The sequence below is a fragment of the Eucyclogobius newberryi genome, unplaced genomic scaffold (genome assembly GCF_026437365.1).
Source record: "Eucyclogobius newberryi isolate DKJ021-1_F unplaced genomic scaffold, fEucNew1.0.hap1 SCAF_3, whole genome shotgun sequence".
NCBI classification, from domain to species: Eukaryota; Metazoa; Chordata; class Actinopteri; order Gobiiformes; family Gobiidae; genus Eucyclogobius; species Eucyclogobius newberryi.
Window position 1 is genome coordinate 23,264,358 of NW_027315945.1, and position 18,366 is coordinate 23,282,723.

General features: G+C 39.9%; 1 protein-coding gene across 2 annotated transcripts in view; it reads right to left on the minus strand.

Annotated features, from left to right (window-relative positions):
* grb10b (growth factor receptor-bound protein 10b) overlaps positions 1 to 18,366 on the minus strand; it is a 31,124-nt gene extending 12,758 nt beyond the window's left edge. The window contains exons 1-4 of one of the 2 annotated variants that reach the window (XM_072460118.1): positions 18,250 to 18,366; positions 14,798 to 14,870; positions 10,978 to 11,263; positions 9,423 to 9,576 (exon numbers count right to left, since the gene is read on the minus strand). In XM_072460118.1, coding sequence (XP_072316219.1) covers positions 9,423 to 9,576; positions 10,978 to 11,263; positions 14,798 to 14,870; positions 18,250 to 18,300 — 564 coding nt within the window. In that variant the 5' untranslated portion in view covers positions 18,301 to 18,366. Of the gene's footprint in view, positions 1 to 9,422; positions 9,577 to 10,977; positions 11,264 to 14,797; positions 14,874 to 18,249 lie in introns of both variants that reach the window. The other variant, XM_072460117.1, reaches the window with a different exon arrangement.

Here is an 18,366-nt window from a genome sequence, read left to right on the forward strand (position 1 = left end):
ATAGAAATCAGAAATTAAATTAAATGCTGCCTGATGTAAAGTACACGGAGGATAAGTAACCGACTGCTTTGAATTTGGAGGCTGTGATGCAGTTAAGTTTAAATGTGACATATTCTGTATTCATATTAACTTAGTGAATAGTTCACTTTGCTTTCCCAGGACAGAGACAAGATTAATAAGATGCAAATATTGAGGGACTCCCGTTCATCCTCGTCTGCAATAGACAATGCTGTACACAAATACTAATAAAACAAATATACGGTAAACACACAAATGCTGAAACTATGGAAATGGTCCAGGATAAGTAAGCCTCTACAGAAACCTTCTGTTGAGAAGTTAGCAGCATAGCATGTATTGTGCAAACACAAGTGTGTCCTTAAGCATGTGTGCACACGCCAAGCAGTGGCAGCTGTTCCCAAAATAGTCACTGGTATTACAAACATATTACTCCCCGTTACATCAGATGGAAGTTACTGCCCTGGATCACGCTTTTATGCAATTTTCACCATTGACTACAATTGTTACAAGTGTTGAAGTTTTTGTCAGTTTTGCCCTGAGGCTCAAATAAGGCTGTCATTTGTATTCATATGCAAATTATACCAAGAATTCCCATGCCATTACTGCCTCGCCAGACATTGGGGAAATAGCCTTATGTGCCTCTGTTCCACTGGCCAAACAAGATTTACAAGTGAGAAAACATTTATCCAAAATAAATTATTAGGGTTAATATATTCAGTGATATACAACATTAAAAGGTCTCTGGGTGGGTGGGGGTGGGGTCAGACCTATAAATAATTGTCGCTCAAATTAAAACAAAGACTGAACAAAAAAGCTGCTGCTGCAATACAGGACATACATTTTACACAGTAGCCCTTTGTAAGAACGTACCATTCTAATGTGATTTCATTTTTGGAGTTCGTAGACCCCATGCTAAATGTCTTACAAATAGGAACTGTGCTAAATATTTCAATATTGTGGAGCACCCTAAAAACTTCGAAAAGCCTTTCACTTTAGATTTTTCCCTACTAATCAACTGGTGGTAATTATGCTGACAAAGTGTTTCAGCAAGTCATCATTGTTGGCAATACTAACTAAAGGCCCCTTCTGCCCCCTCTGCCCTGCAAACCCCTACATTATTGGCCAACAGAAGCAGCAGCCATTGATGAGCTGATTTGGCTCACAAGACAGGCTCCACCTCAATATTCCCATTAACAGTCCCTACATAATGGCCCTTTGACTGTAATGTGGAGTTGTGTGTGGTCCAGGCTGCCCAGGAAACGCACATCCCAATGATGAGATGGAGACACAAAAACCTGAATGGGGCACAGACAATAGGCGGTCCCCACTCCGCGCTCCAGTCAGCAACAGTGGGAGGCACAAGCCAAGAAAACTCTGCTGACTCATGAGTAAGCACTATGAACTGTCCCTTGTCATCCAATTACCCCGTCAAATTAAGACCCAAGACACAGAGGCCTTTCTGGGTTCAGCAAATCATAAAAGTGAGATTTAGCAGGCGGCAGTGGGAGAAAGGCTAGAGGGAGAGGGGAAGATGGCTTATGGTAAAAGGCGTCACATAGATGTATAGAGAATAATTTGGGTACAGTGGCAAGGCTGCCATCAGGCTGCTGTGCAGCCATGCATTAGACTGTACAGTGTATATGGTGTGTATTGAGGTGTTCGATAACCCACAGAGGCAGCTCTGTCTATAAACAAGGGACTTTTACACCCAATCAGCCTCATGAATCTGAAGCTGGGACATTCTGAGGCAGCGTTAGGTTACATTTAATTAGTAGAACAATGTTTAGTTTGGCAATCTTCACCCTCTATAAATGCCTTCTTGTTTGTTATCCTAATTGACTTAAGAAAACTGTTGGGCCCAAAACAGAATTTCAGGTATTGAAATGTTACTTGTACAGGAAAACAGTACACTACAACGGTACTGAGCATAGTTTACTGTGATGCCCTGCTGAGGAACCCTCCACATGGAGCCAAATATTTCACCAACAGTGTGCAGCGGATGTTTAATTGTAAAGAAGGCTTTTTGCCAAAAGACCCTGGCCAGCAAATATCTTTTCAGGCCTGATTTGGAAACAATGTCTAGTAACAGCAGGAGGGAGCAAGCAACAGTGGCTGGCTTAACTGAGCATGATAAGAGTGACAATATTTTGCAGATGGTGACCTAAAAGTGAGCTGTATGACATCGGATCAAACAAGGTCAATGTATTTTTGCTGGACTGTATGTTACATTTCAAATTGTATCTTTAATGTATGGAGTATAGTAGACAAATGAAGCCGTTTCATGACTAAACTTTTGGTTTGTTTGCAGGCTTTGCAGGAATAAATAATTCTGAAGAATGTTTTCAATGAATTCTGTTAAATTGTTTAACTTAATTATATTATGTACCAGTTATATGAATTGTAGCTTGCAAGGAGACAAAAACAAGATTTACATTTCAGAAAGGTTGCTTCTGACGCACTTGAGTCACAGTAGTTATGACGATGTGGTACATTGCCGTACAAAACAGGGAGTTTCTACTAAAGCTCACTGTGTTTGCCTTATTCTTTTCACATTTCTCCACTGACAAACCAGCAGTATAATATACTGTTACCGTGATATTTTAACTGGCACTTACAGTAAATTATACAAACAGCAAGTTGGACATGTACACTGTATGTGTACCATCACCCACTGTATTCAAGACCTCTTCTCTTTACATTTTCCCAGCAGTGGCTTCAGAAACCAGAGCTGTCCTACTTTCCCCTAAATGAAGAGAATGGGGGCAGGACCGTGGTGAAAAAAGACGAAGACAGAGGGAGCGAATGAGGGAGAAAGCAACGAGATGCAGTCGATAGCCCGTACAGCTTTGGTCTGATTTAATGGCTGCAGGCTGAAAGATATTGTAATTTTTGTGGGACAAGTTCAGGCAGCTCAATAAAAAGCTGAATACAAACCATAAATGCACATTGCTTAGGTTAAAACAGACTGGAGGAGGAAGGGATCTTTGCCTTTTAGGTGGGTGAAAGTCGGGGCTTCTAATCTTACACCGGCTGCCCACTGGGACGAGGATGAAGGATGGGCTATTAAAAAGGTGCATCACGCTCCAGCGCCTGGGTGGTCCATGAATACAACCACGGAACTCGGTTTTCTAATTTCAGTATTTAGTTCTGTAGATAAACACCAGAGTAATTATTTTACCGGTACATATATTTAAAGCTTGTGGTTTCCTGTCAATACCTCGGTGATTAGTCTCATTTAAGAGACTTACCCACCTCGTTGCTCTAAAAGTAAGTACATGAACATAAAATAACCTCTTGCCATTAAAGGTTCCATATTGCCCTTTTTAATTCTTCTTTCTTCAATTAATTTGCAGTCAAGTATTGGTAATGTCTAAATTACCCCACAAAATAGAATCAGTTAAATTAATTTAGAGCCATTTTCAGATTGTGGTACACTTAAATGTATCAAAACACAAAACCAAGGACGCACACAAAGGACTAACACTTCAAATGCAGGACAACACAAAGATGACTCAAACATGCAAGAATCTCTCAAAACACACTTCAATAGTATGGTATGATATTAAGAGCAAAACAATTTTAATCGTTAAATGATTTGATTGCCATATAGGAGATGTGTTAAAAGGACATGTGTCTGCTTACAGTAAGCAAACCTCAGGACAGGAGTCTTTGTAGAACAATGAACTCTGCACAGGGTTTATAAACACTATAGGACCGTTTAAATTATCTTTTTGTTTGTCTGTTGGGAACCTTTCCTTGGTACTACATCAGGATTGACCATGTGCAAATGCGCGGATAGTACTTTTGATGTGTGTACACATTTTTGTACCATCACAGGACTGTCATAAGGAGCTGTAGCGTAGACAGAAGGTGTTCATTGCAGAAAGATCAGCGGAAAGTGACATGGGCCTATTTTATCAGCAACAGTGAAAATTTACTTAGCATGTAACCCAATCATTACACAATCCACTATCCAACAAGTGGGTCACATGAATCTTGATGGGCACATATTGTAATGAGAAATGGCCATCAGACACATCCTTAAATAACTGTTCTTACTTATTGGACATTATTTGTATGCAGTGCATGCCAAGTGTTTTATTTATAAACCAGTTATGCATAATGCCCGTGATGGTGACGTGTGCTTGCTTGTGTCTGTGGCAGTTGTTGGTCTAAGAAGCAGGTCGAGGCATGTTTTCATTTAGCAGTGGGATAAATACGTCCTTGACACATGAGATGTTCCAGACGCAACCACAACCTGCATGGCACCTCTCCAGGTTGTAGATTCACGCCATGCTCAATGCTGCAGTCAAACTCCTGCTTAATGTTGCAGATATTCTGTAGGTTTTTATTATATTTTCAGTTCATAATAAGAAAATATAACACTGTATAGTAGCACAAGTGTATTAGGTAGGTTTTGGACGCTCCATGTTGAATACAAGAACACAATGAGTCTGCGTGTGCTGTAAACTACAGAGCTCCTGCAATAACAGTGTGTGACTTTGAGACTTAAAGTAATGGACAGTATAGCTGAAACCATGCATGCACTAGGTTTGATTTAACAAGAGCGACAGTGTGCTTTTCAGCTTTGCATCACTTCTGGCCTGCAGATTCTCCAGCACAACACGCACATTGATTTCTGTGCTTGTAAAGACATCATGCATCAGTGTACACTTGTGCACACTCCCACAGATGTTCTCAAGCGTTTGGGCATTGAGTGCATTCCTCTCCGCTGTTTAGTTTACAGTGGAAAAATCTCCCCTTTGACCTGGAGTATTTTCGACGCTCATGAAGTCGGCAGCCAGGGATTGCCATGCTTCAGCGCTAAGAGAGTCAGAGGAAGGATGGATCGATTCTTCAGCAAACCATCAGCATTGTTAAACCTTTTGGTGAGATTAGGCATAATGATACGATGACCAAAAACTAAATACAACTGTTGATCTCTTTATCATATCACATAATGGGTGAAATATCCTCAGGTAGGCAACAAGTTATTCTCATTTTGAGCCATTAGACCAAGGACGAATTGTGCTGATTGGGTCGGAGCAGCTCATATATTCATCATAAGGCATCTTGCATAGTGAATTTCTAGATACCCTCTGTTATCTGTATGGTACTAAGAAAAACCACAAGTTGTACAGCGTGCCATTTTTATCTTCTTCATGTGCGTGAAGTGCTCGCCTCGGCTTTACATTCAATATTAAATATATTTTAATATATATAATATATTACAGTCAATATTGTCCATCTAAGTCATTTAAGAGCAGTGCAACACGTGACCGAAAGATAAACACTTGCAAAGTCCAACACATGGTATGATAAGGAGAACAATGCACAGTTAATAAAAACTAGCAGAGGTGAGTGGATCCTGTCATGCCATAGTGCACGGCCAGATACAGGACATCTAGTCCAAGTACAGTAAATCCAACAAAATCTGCTCACTCACTGATCAAATCTGCGTTCCCACACTGGCATGACTGAGGCGGCTCTAAGAACACTGTGTTCAAGGGAGCACAGAACCAAATCTTATTTGAACATAAAAGCAACTTCAGATCAAAATCTAAACTTTGTACTTTGCTGAGAGTTTAGGAAGCGTGAAAGTTTCCATTAACCAATCAAATACTTACATTCTTACTTAATATTACATAAAAGGAAATTTCAGCATTGAACCAAGAGCAGACATCATTCATTTTGTTCTGGAGTGAGATTAAAGTGAAGTTTTAGACTGATGATAAAATTTTGAACATTCTATTGTGAGATATGATTTTGTACTGTGATTTGGAGCTTTGGGTTTTAACATGGGGGTCACAAAAGATTTCAGGGGGGCCCCCCAATGATAGGAGGGAAAATTTGAAAATGTTTAGACAATAGTCAAAACAGTGCTTGACCCCATTCAAATGCATGGGCAAATGAACTACCAAAGCAATTTATCTATGTCCTATATCCTCAAAATAAAATCAAACTTTACACTTACTTGAGACTACTTTATCCCTTTGGGAGAGCTGACTTTTTTATGATTCGGGGTTGTGAACGCCAACATTTGTTATTTTTGGGGTCAAGACTAAAAAGGGTTGAGAACCACTGGTTTAGAGAACTGAGCATTGTTGATGAATCAGGTAAAAGTCTGATTTTTACTTAAAATTTTCACTATTGCAAAAACCAGCAACACAGTTTCAAGTTCCTCTTTCTTATTTCAGCCATTCCAAAGAAGCCCGTAGGCAACTGCCCAAGCAAACCTTCTTCGGTGTCTCCTCGGTGCAAATCTTAATCACGAAAGCACATAGTCTTGGCCTGTGACCTTAATGGGTTGTCAAGTAAAAAATGTAAACAAATTGAACAATAAATGGTTTGTTCTGGGGTTTTTTGGCAGAAAGAATCAGTCAGGTCATCATCTGTTATATCATCCCTAACACTGCACTTCTCTCACTTCTATAAATATCAGATGCTTGCGTGTCTGCAGTCCCTTCACATTTTCCCCCGTTAAGCACATGCAGCTGAGGAGAACAGCCGGGCCAAGTGGAAGGATAAATATGGAAAGACAGAAAAGTGAGGAAAGTGAGATAATTGGGAACCATAAGTGTATGAGCCCAATCATTCCGGATTCCTGACAGGGACGTGCCACTTCCTCCAGCCTTGGGGAGCTCTATCCAAGAAATGAGCTAAGCAAAAACACGGGCACCAAAAGAATGAAAGCCTGTCAGAAAGTGCCTCGAGCCTGGAAAATTCTGTAAACCAAACAACAAGAAAAAATGTGGTTGACCGAGCTAGATGTTCGCAAAGACGGACAAGGAGATAAGACAGAAGAGCGAAAAGCACTCGAACACAGCACATGTGGTTTAGGTGACAGAGGTCAGAGGTCGAAGTCTGGGAGCAATAATCTGCCTATTCACTGGGTGTCAAAATCGTCTCTTCTCTCGACCTGCTCCACACATGTTCTCCCCCCCACACACACACAACTCGCCAGATGAAGGTGCTGAATCAAATTTCCACTGAAGAACCAACCGCAATGAGACATACTTTCCATTGCCATCATCAACAATGGACAGATATTGCCAATTGTGTAAATAGTTTACAGAGCCTGCAAACACACGCACACGCATCCAAGTCAACAAACAGAGCCATGTGCAGCTCTGACACTGGTTGCGTGCGCTCATTGTAAACACATACGTACACAGAGAATTATAGTTTCCATGATTTTCTTCAAATTACTTCAGCATTTGGTGGTTTGAACAAACAAGACTAGGGAAAATAATGCTGGTTTACATGTGTTTGTTACTTCTACACATAATATATATGCGCCCGTATATAAGTCAGTAAAGATATATAGGAGGATGTATGGTAAAACTAGCTGGATTGACAGAAAAAATAATCTAGGTACCAATGTTGCTCAAAAATACAGTTTCAAGAAACAAAAGATGAATGGACTATATGAACATTAAATGTTTTTGTCAGTTTATACAATAATACATTAAAAGTACCATTCAAGCACCAGTACCCAAACATTTTTGAAATAGCCCATTTACACTGTTACACAAATTATTTATACCATGGCGGCAAGGTCCAATACAGAAATCACTTAGACCGTGACTTTGATACATTTATTTCAGCCTTTTCAAACAACATTTGATGGTTGGGCGTGTCCAATCTAATAAATTGTCACCACATTTTTGATCATTCTCTATCAATTTGCCGTCTAAACAAAATATTTCAAGTTTATTACTGGCAATGTAGTACAAGTTGTCTGAAACACTAAACTTGTGCCTCTAATCTTTCCAATCATCCTACCCGCTAAAAACCCCAAGTCTGTCTTTGCACTGCTCTGCTAACAACCCGTGTGGGAATCCAACCAACAACCGACATCCCGCCCATTCCAGTCAGGTCACTCAGTCAAATAAAATGGTTTGTGAATATTTACCAAACACACCCACCTCACTCGTAGGCAGCCAATGTTACGCAGGGCTCGTAACACGATCCTAAACGCATAACCACACAGTGAGACATTCATCTTTTAGCCTCAATGAAAATTCACCATGATATGTTGAGTTTTATAATTTGCAAGTAATACCGACATCTCCACAGACCAAAAACATGGCCTTAGAAGATATTTGAACTTTAAACATTTTGAAATGTATTTATGTGAAAGTCGGTAATCCAAACCACTTTGTTCTTGTAGTTCCAGCACAAACAGAATGACTCGGGATTATCAATTCATCAAACAGCTCATGAGTCAGAATGGCAAACAGCTCAAATTTTGGCAGTGAACTTAAACTAAAGCCTGTGATGTTTTACCATAAGCACCCGAACGGACCGAGATCACAGCCAGGCTTTGCTCTTTATGAGAATTAGCCGCCCTCATATTACTGTAAACTGGTATGCAACAGTAACCAGCATCGGCCTGGCCCTCCATATGAATATCATTAACAGCGACAATGGACGCACTCTGGCTTCCAGGAAGAGACACACTGGAGCTTTAAATCACTGTCTAATCGCAAACGCTCATGGACAGCGGCAGAGAAAGGCAGGTACCACAACGTGTCAACACAAAGATTGTTTAAAAGGGTGAATTCTTCTGTTCAAAGATTGTCAAATACACACACATCTACTCTCGTATCACATGGAAGCAATCAAAGCGCCTCGGATGGTCAAACCACAGGCCAGATAAAGGACATGGAAAATTCCTGTACGCTCAAGCTGTCCACTAGTACTAAGACTCTTCAAAACAACAAACTAAGGATGTACAGTACCAGTACATACAGCCTGTTCCAGAGTTCTTAATATGTGACTAAATCAGCAGTGGTCTAGATAGTTGGAGGTAAAAAAAGACCAACTAGTTTGGTTTGCTAGAGTATTTCTATCACTGCCTTGTCATTATAAGTCCATAAAAATGTTTGGTTGACAAAAGACATGCCGTGTGCATCAATTAACTGATTATAAGGAAAGTGTGGTGTGGCACTGGCAAAACCTCTGAAAATGTGCAAAAACTTATCATCATCATTATTATGTATACTATAAAAGCAGCATCTTCATAAGAATAAACTGTCCAGCCATTCCAAAAACTCCAATAAACTCACTCAATGTATTCTCTGGTCTGCTGTGGTCTATATAAACCCCTATAAACCTAATAAAGTAATTAGTTGACTAATAAAAACTGGTCAACTAAGCCTCCATCAACCAATTAATCGAGCAAGGACTATAGCTCTACACGGCATGTTTTTGAATAATTTTTCGAAATGATTATTACTTATTTTCAGTCAACAGTGTTTATGTCTGCCTGTCTTCTTTTTGGAGATAATACTTTTGTTTCTTTTGAGTAATATTATAAAAAAAACTCGTATATAAACTAGTATATCAAACTGTATATGTCGCAGATGAGCTTTATCAAAATATAGTCTTTGTTTGCTTACATGTCTTCCAGTGGACGGTTCTCCGGGTTCTCCAGGTGGAAGGGACCCGGGACTAAGCACAGGCGAACCGGCCGGACTGCAGAGTTCTGGGAAAGGGTTAGGTATGGCCGGAAGAGACGACGTCCGCAACTGCTGCTCCTCCTCCTGCAACCTCCTACACACAACCCACAAACAGTCAAAGATAAGTCAAAATATGAAATATATACCCCACGGGCTCCAGGTCATAACCTCCATACGCAGCAAAGTGAAATCAATGCCAGAGAAGTTTGAGATCCGCCTGTGGAGTTGGGCCTAACGATGCATCTCTGTACAGTATTCGGGCCTCATGTCTGTTTCTGTCTGATCTCGATAATGAAGCGTCTCCTGGCAAGCGAAAATCACAGACCCCTGCAGTTTGAGCGCTAATTTTATGCAATATTTATCATCAGGCATCAATATTGAATCATATCATCACTTTAAAGCAGTTTTAAATTAGGCCCATACAGTGCAGGAGAACTCACGACCCAAAAGGCACAACCATCTGACAGCTGAGCATCAACTTTTCAACATCCCATCATATTTTTCGGGTGAAAGTCTAGCTCGTGTAGCCCACTCCCCTTCTCTCTCTGTCTATCTCCGTTTCTGTGCAGCAAGTTCAAAAGGGAACAGCTCTTTTGATGTTGTCCCATATGAGCCGGAGAGCTGGGGTTATTGAGGGGTCAGCACTGAATAATAAGAACTTCACAACACGTGTTTCAGGGAGACGTGAGAGCGCATAAGACAGAATATGCCATTACCTGCTCGTCTCTTATCTGTGCGTGTCAAAAACTGCTTAGAAAGACGTGATAACGGGTGAATATAGTGAATCGCACGCTACTAAATTGAATACAAAAATAAGCCCTTGGGTGCAAACGGCTTAGGGCTCTATATTGAAACAGACATTCACACTAGGTTCAAAAGTTAAAAAAATAATCTGCTTTTTACTTTCTGCAGTTATGACAACATGAGATGGGTCATTGTGAGGGTACGGATAGAGAGAGGGAGGTTGTGCTCAATTATTAGCAGGGCGTGGGTACTAGCTGTTTCATGGAAAATTAAAAGGCTCATGGAAAAAGTTAGAAACTAAGAAGATTTAATTCACAGTGCAAAGGATTGTGTATGGGAAATTAAGTATTTTACATAAGATTTATTTGCAGAGGACAAACAGATTAGCAATTATAAATACAAATACTTCTGTAAGTATTATGCAAAGAAAGACTCTGTATTACTGTACCTGAAATATACATTTCTATTCTTCTTAACAAACCCCATGTTGATGAAATTAGCATTTTTGGCAATGTCTTGTGATTGTTAAAAAAAAAAAAAGGTAGATACTTAATATGAAAGGTAAATACTTGAATGCTTTACAATAATCCATTATAATCCAGCATTTCCTTTTTTCATTTCTCTTTGAAAAAATGAACCACTTACTGGAAAGCACTTTGTAATGATAATTTAGAAAAGTACTATACAAATAAATGTTGCCATTATTATTATGATTATTATGCATCATCATTATTACTGTAAGAGCTTGTACCTGACAGCGAGGATGTGCATGGGCTGGGAGCGCAGGATCGCAGTCTGAGGAGAATCAGCAGACGAGGACGAGGAGGAGGTGGGTGACATATGTGACGGGTGCAGAGCGTAGCGCGGCTGATGATGGTGGTGGGGATGATGATGATGAAGGTGTTGGTGCGAGGAAGGAGGCTGGCCATTGTGGAGCAGGGGCGTGGTCTCAGCCTGCTGCCCGCTGCATGAGGAGTACAGGTTCTCCAACGATGAGTTCATGTCATTCACAAGGGCTTCCAGATCCACATCATCTTCTGGAATACAGCAGTGAGAAAGGGACATTTGAAACTTGTGCAGAAGGTTGTGAACTGGTCATCAACCCTACAAAGAACAAAACAACAAGACAACCAAAAACCAAAGATGAATTCAAAGTGAAAGCTTGTTTTAGGCATGTTTTATATTTTGATTTCACAATGTGAAACTAAACAGAAGCTGAAACTGTACATTCCTGAGTTGTTACAGGGTTTTCCCCCTGTCTTTTTCATTTTCCGTTCGTTGTAGTCAGTAGGTGAATCCCTGATTTTTTACAAAAGTGCATGTAATTTGCATTTGACGTTGTTTCGATGAGCAGCCCCACTTTTAAAAAGACTTGGAAAAATTCAAGCATTTTGATGTTATACCAACCTAATATTAATGTTCTAATTTAACACTAAAAAGTACAACTTTTTGTTGCATGGATCAAATAAGCAGAAAGTCGGAGTACCAACAAAAATTGGTCTGAGGGCGACAGTTTGGACATGCCTGATTTAAACCGTATTAAACTTGCTAACACTACACAAGATGTCCACTAGAGGGAGACAGACGGCAATCATCAAAATCTGCGGAGCGTAAAGATTAAAAAAAATTACTGATAGAAGTAGAGACAATTTGTAAATGTGACTATGCAAACTGCAACTGAAACAGTCTTGTTTCTTTGACACAAAATATGTCTGAATCATGAGGACCTGTAGTTCACAGGTGGTTAATCTTTTGTGTATTAATAGCAACAGATAATCTCCAGTGACTACTTATAGAGAACCTGGTGAAAGATGTATATCACACCACAGGCTGCAGTCTCAGAGTTCCTTTAGACCTCACTGACCTGACAACTGCAGAGGGAAAATGTCATATAATTTAATATAGTTCAGTAGTGATTCTGAATGCAAAAACTGCTTGGTTATTTTCTGTATTTGTATATTGGGAGAGGTCAGTTTAAGTTGCATTTGTGTAACATGTTTGACATGACCAGAAATTCAACTGAGCATTCTGAGAAATCATTGTTCTGTTTTGTACAATTTATGAATTTAGTTTTAAGTTATGTTTTAGCAATTCAGTAGAACAAAAACCTCTAGCAAAAAACACCATGCCAAAGTCTAGTCTATAGAGAATGATTTATTCCGGAATGCTATCCCAATGGTTAAAGCAAAGAAGGGGATCTTGTTAACATAAACAGCCATTAAATACCAGGCCTTTTCAAATAAAATTTATCAGTGTGAACATGGACAGCCATGTCCAGACTGTAAAGTGAGGTCCCACACTGGAGAGTGCACAATACCTCTGGTGACACCCATATGGGGCAAGCCCCCTGATGGAGCGAGGGGGGAGGGGGTGACAAATGATGGGAGGAGAAAACACATGGTGATAGAGAAAGAGCATCACACCAGGTCACTCACACACAGGAAAGGAGAGGTAGAGTTCACATAAGGTCAGCTTAAGAGCGTATTCTATCCCTTCTGAAGGCTGTGCTTTCAGCATTGCCATCTGACGGTCATCTGGGATTTGTAGAACCACAGTTACATTAGTAACTCTTGTTTTATAGCTTAAAACTGGAGTACTACTACATTAACAAACTGTGAAATAAAAAAGGTAAAAACATTTTTATTATACATTTTATGGCCACTTGTACGACTTTAGAACCGTTTCTTCAGAGACAAAAGTGAAGCAACCAATCAGTCCTTGCCCAAATCATCATATAGTAATGCACATAGCCCTTTTGTTTTAAAAGTTTGAAAAGATAAAATGTTTAATAATGACATGAAGACAGCATGTAGAGGGCTGAGTTTTCCCAAAGTTCACACTTTCTGGGTAGGAAAACAAAATGTATATTATTATATAAATATTAAATATTAAAGCAAGGATAATTAATGTATTTTCTTAACGTTTGTCCAATGATACAGTCTCTAAAAATCTGCTCTAGGCCAATCAGCATTTTCTTTTAAACCAATATCAGAGTTGAACAAACTGAAAACACATTTAAAATCATGCAAAGACTATAAAAAAGTTTTGCATGGAAACAGAACATTTAAAAAAAACAAAAAAAAAACTGTACAGTATATATGCATTACGCTCTTTGTACATTGTATGTATTGTACGTCTCAGATACTGGGGATTGAAATCCCCCCTGACTGAGAGCTATAGTCTGGTACAAAGCATCTCTTCAATGTTTTCTTTGATTAATGCTCCTGTACATGGTCCCTGTGAAATAAACTAAATAGACTAAATAAACGGAACTGCATTGGTACTATTGAAGGGATTTGTTGCCTGGCAGCTGGATGCCCAGCTGAGACTGCCCTCCTCCACAGGAACAATCACATCCATGTTACAGGATCAGGAGGGCCAAGATTTTGCTGCCAATTTTAGAAAATGAGTGTGAAACGCAAACCGTCTAATTAATTGAAAATCAAAGTGGTTAGTTTATATGGCACTTAGGAAAAACGTACTTTTTACTTTTTAATTTGCTTCAAAAGTTTAACGTAAACACAAGAGCAGTCACTAGTATGGTGAACATGCATGGCACACATGTGGCACTAGTGTCATCCCGGGACACTCATGTTGTGCTTGTCCTGGTCTAACATATGGGGCATACAGGCCCGGGGCTTTGTGTGTCCTGACAGCTCCAGTGTGCTGCCTATAGACAATGAGCGCAGCTATGTGACTAATACAAATGAGCAGCAGTGGTCAGACAGCTGGGACAATACCAGACTGTGGCATAGCCTCAGTGGGACATACAGTACAGAACATCAAACATGACCAATAACATGTTAAACAGTAGATTCTAGATTATCACTATGACATGTATTTACAGTTACATTTACAGAAGAGAATAATATTAGGTAAAATAAGCTAGTGTACAAGTAATTTATAATAATCTACAGAGTACATATTGCTTTTAGCCTCCTCTACCCTCCACCCAGACACTATAACCAAAACTGTTCTCGAGTTGAAGTAATCTTTGTCGGTCTGCTCCCTCCATTGGGGCTCATCGTGGAAAATGACCATGTCATTTCTGCTCCATTTATTTCCCACGGCAGGACAAGTGTTCTAATTCAGACTCCCCACCGTCACCTTCCATGCTGGGCCAATATTGTGCTTAAATCTCATGCTCCGATTGCCATGGATGAGCACTGTATGCCACAATTAGGTAGAGGGCGTAATTATAATGGGACCCTGTGTCTATGCAGATCAGCCTTTGAACTCTTCAAATGTTTACAGCGGATGAGACCCAAATATACATCAACTCTGTGGTAGCCGCCTTCACTATTGATCATATGGTATACAAAGGAGCGGACTGCCCTCACAGCTGTAGCCCTGGCCCAAACAGGCACAGACATATTGGCATCAAAAAGGCATGGTGTACACAACACTACATGTTTTTATTACAATATGTTCATACAGTTTACATTTACATTTGTGGTAGATCATAATGCGGAGACATTTGTTTGTTTGTTGGGTCAATTTTCCTTGCCCAAGTACAAAACCACTGCAGCAGCAAGAGCTAAGTGACAATGTAGAGTAACATAGAGGATTACCTTGATTGTGGTTGGGAGAACTCGGACCACTGAGGTCAGGCTGTCGGTGATTTGAAGAGTGGTCTATATTGTCCTGCTGAAAAGACAGAAAATCGCATTTTATTTTTACAAATGAAAGAAAGAAAGAAGTATATTGATTTGTAATGATATTAAAGCCGTTTAGAGAACATTGTTATAGCCAATAAAAATATGCAATGTTCATTATATCTAGTAAATCCAAAATATGGAGTGTCTGTAAAAGCAGCGTTGAGTGCATTTCAGAGGCCAGTGTGTGAGGAGTGCCAAGTGTCTATCAAATTAGTGTCGACCAGCTGCCCCACATGTCACCCCTGTGTCCCGGGATGACCTCTGCATCATGTGCTACTCATATTAGCGCAGGCGGTGTAAGAAATACCCCGAAAGACTGAACACTGAACACATAAAATGACTTCATTTTAGCAGTATTGTAGTAAAAGAAATGGTGCGTGTATGGACCAAAGTGTGCATATAAAAACAGGCTGGCGTCCCGTGTGACGACTGACAGCAGAGAGGGAACAGAACGTACTAGGACAGGCCACAATGGTAAAAAAAAGAAGGAGGAAAACGAAAAAAAAAAAACAATACTATTAGCTGTCTGAACCGGACCTCCTCTGATGCAGCAAGAAACATTAGTTCTGCCTCAATGGTCACATTCAGCACCAGCTCACATGCAGATCCAAACTGCATTTAAAACATGATTTTGAACACTACATTAAACAGCAAATAAGGAAGATGTTCAATTTGAATAGGACTGTAGAATGTATTGTGTCTAATTCAATTCAAATACTGCACATTTTATCATTTCAGTCAAACCATTAAATTGTGGTTAACGTTGCAATATTCTGAATCTAATAACCTTTTTATGAACAAGCAAATCATGCAGTAATTAATTAATAATAATATTCTGAAACAAATACTTCTATGCCAACATGCTTTTTTCTATTTTATGTAGGATTGTGAAAAAACAAGAAGATAGTTAAAGGTTATATAATTTTACAAAAATAAAGAAGAAAAGTCTCAATTGAAGAAAACAGTAAAGGAAAGTAAACTAACTAAAATCAATATTTATCTGAAAAAAAAAAAGGTACAAAAATAAATGTGAAACAACAAAACTCACTTTGATGTTAGGGAACTTGATAGGATCTGTGCATTTGGCTTCGGATTACAGCCACTAGCATCCCCCCTGCCCCCTTTTTCTATACCATCAAACCCATCCACATTCAATCATTATATTGTTTGTCCCATGTATTGTCTTCCAAGTTCCAGCTGTCTAGACCCCACTCCTAAAGAATTTAACGAGACTAAGCTGCTTTAGAAATAAAAAAGGAAAAACAAAAAACACACCACCCCATTTGATCTTGTGACACCGAATGAATCCCCAGCACCGCGATGCTCGTGTGTCGGCTCTACTAAACAGAGATGTGCGCACTCCTTCAGACCATATACTGGCCCTGAATGTGACTTCGTCCGACAGCGGGGAAGTCACTTGGAAGCATGCAATGACGTAAAGTAAGTTTTAGAGACCGTTTTTGTTAGAGATTAATATTCAGCAATAGGCTCATGGTATACCGGTAAATTAAAAGTAACACTACGCTGCACAAAAGGGAACCAAAACTGAAATGTGGTGCATTGTCAATGCTACAGTCAATTCAAAAGCCATTTGTGATTCTGCATGTGTATGTGTATGTGCATGTGGTTACGTTTGCAACTTTGTTTTATGAACTAATTCCATGTGAATATATTTGGGTGTACAGTTTTAGTAGAATGGATATTTCTCCAAGTTTACAAGGAGCTGTTATTGTTGGGGCCTCTTCGAGAAAAGCAGCAGCCGGGGCCTCACCGCCTTGTCGATGGCTGATTTGATCTCGCAAACAAAGCAGGGTTGGGCCTGGGTAATACTTGGAAGAGAGACCGCTGGGAATACCAGGTGCCACAGTGGGGCAGTAGAGTCTCAAGTGCAAAACATTATTACTACAATTGCTATTATTATAATAATTATTACTATAAATATATCATTTCCAAGTAATAATTATTATAATAATAGCAATATGTACAAAAGTAAAGTAAGATTAATCCCTCATGTGTTATTCTTTCTCCCTGTATTCGACCCACCCTTCAATGCTGCTGGAGCAAACTGTCAGGAGCAGATCGTCAACTCGACTTGTCAGATCCAGCTAGCTGGAAGATTTATCCTATAAATAATTGCTAAGATTAGCTCTCGTTTAAGATTAGAAAACTAAAGCTCTAAAAGCATATATTTTAAAAGGGAGTGTATACAGAGCCACGGCGCGCGGCCGAAACTGCCATGTTATTTTGTGCCGCGGCTCCTGAAACTGCTGCTCTATTTGACCACCGTTTTAGACTGCGCCGGGTTAAGGGTAGGGTTAAGGTTAGGGTCAGGGTTAGGGTTAGGGTCAGGGTTAGGGTTAGGGTTAGCCATGAGGCTATATGGCCGTGCCGCGGGTCCTGAAACTGCTGGGCCATTTGACTGCGCCGCGGCTCTCCAGCCACGGCCATTTTAAAAAGCCTGAGTGGTGAACAATTAACATAGATTTAAATAGAAATCATGGATGGACACAGGACTTTTTGGGCCTGTACACGTCAGGCATATGTGCCTTCTACTCGACCATCAAGCGGATACATGGATACACGAGGAGTGCGTTTCCCAAAGCTTGGGTGCCTTGCATTGCCTCTGCCTGAGTGGGTTCCTCCTCCAAAAAGGTCAATACTAGATCATATACGGAAGTTACAAAATCCAATATGGCGGCCCAAATCACTATCCTAAAAGACAATAATTACATGGCGGCCCTCGATACGCTTCAGACACTGGGTTACGGTTAGTTATACTTCGGATTTGGACCCAAGAGAGAAAATTATTGCCTGAGCTATATCGCCGCCATGTTGGAGTCAGTAACTTCCGTTTTGGTCACCGGCATATTGGATTCAGTCACTTTCGTCCCGATTCCGTATATGATCTAGTGCCAACCCACCTCCAAAGTGAGTTAGCAAGTGTCCTGCGTCAGCCGAAAAAGAGGGCTGATTGAGCAGGCTTCAGAGAGAACGAGCACCCGTGCCAGTGACACGAATAAACATTCAAAGTACTAAACAATCATCATATTGCTGTCCTAAGTATTCGCAAAGTAATGTATGGGTGAAATTTTCTAATTTGCTTCAAACATTCAAGGCATAAAAAAAATCACCATCATCTAAAAAGGAAAAGACATTTTCAAAAAGCCCAGATTCAGAACTGTGAAAAAAGTATGTTTATGTTTAACATATAATAATTTCATATGTTATGAAAGAAAGAAAGAAAATGCACTCGCGTCATGGTCCCATATATTCTGGAGCCACATAATGCGGCGGTGGGGTCATTGAGGGAAAAGGGACTAAAAATAAAAGTCAGGTATAGTGCAGGGCTTTTAATGAAATCTTACCTGATAATTTGGATGATGTAGGAAGTAATCAGGACAACCAGCAAGAGCCATGTTTGTAAACCTCAGTTCTTCTGTTCAGTAATTTAACAACTTTTCACAAGATGATGAAAGGGCAAT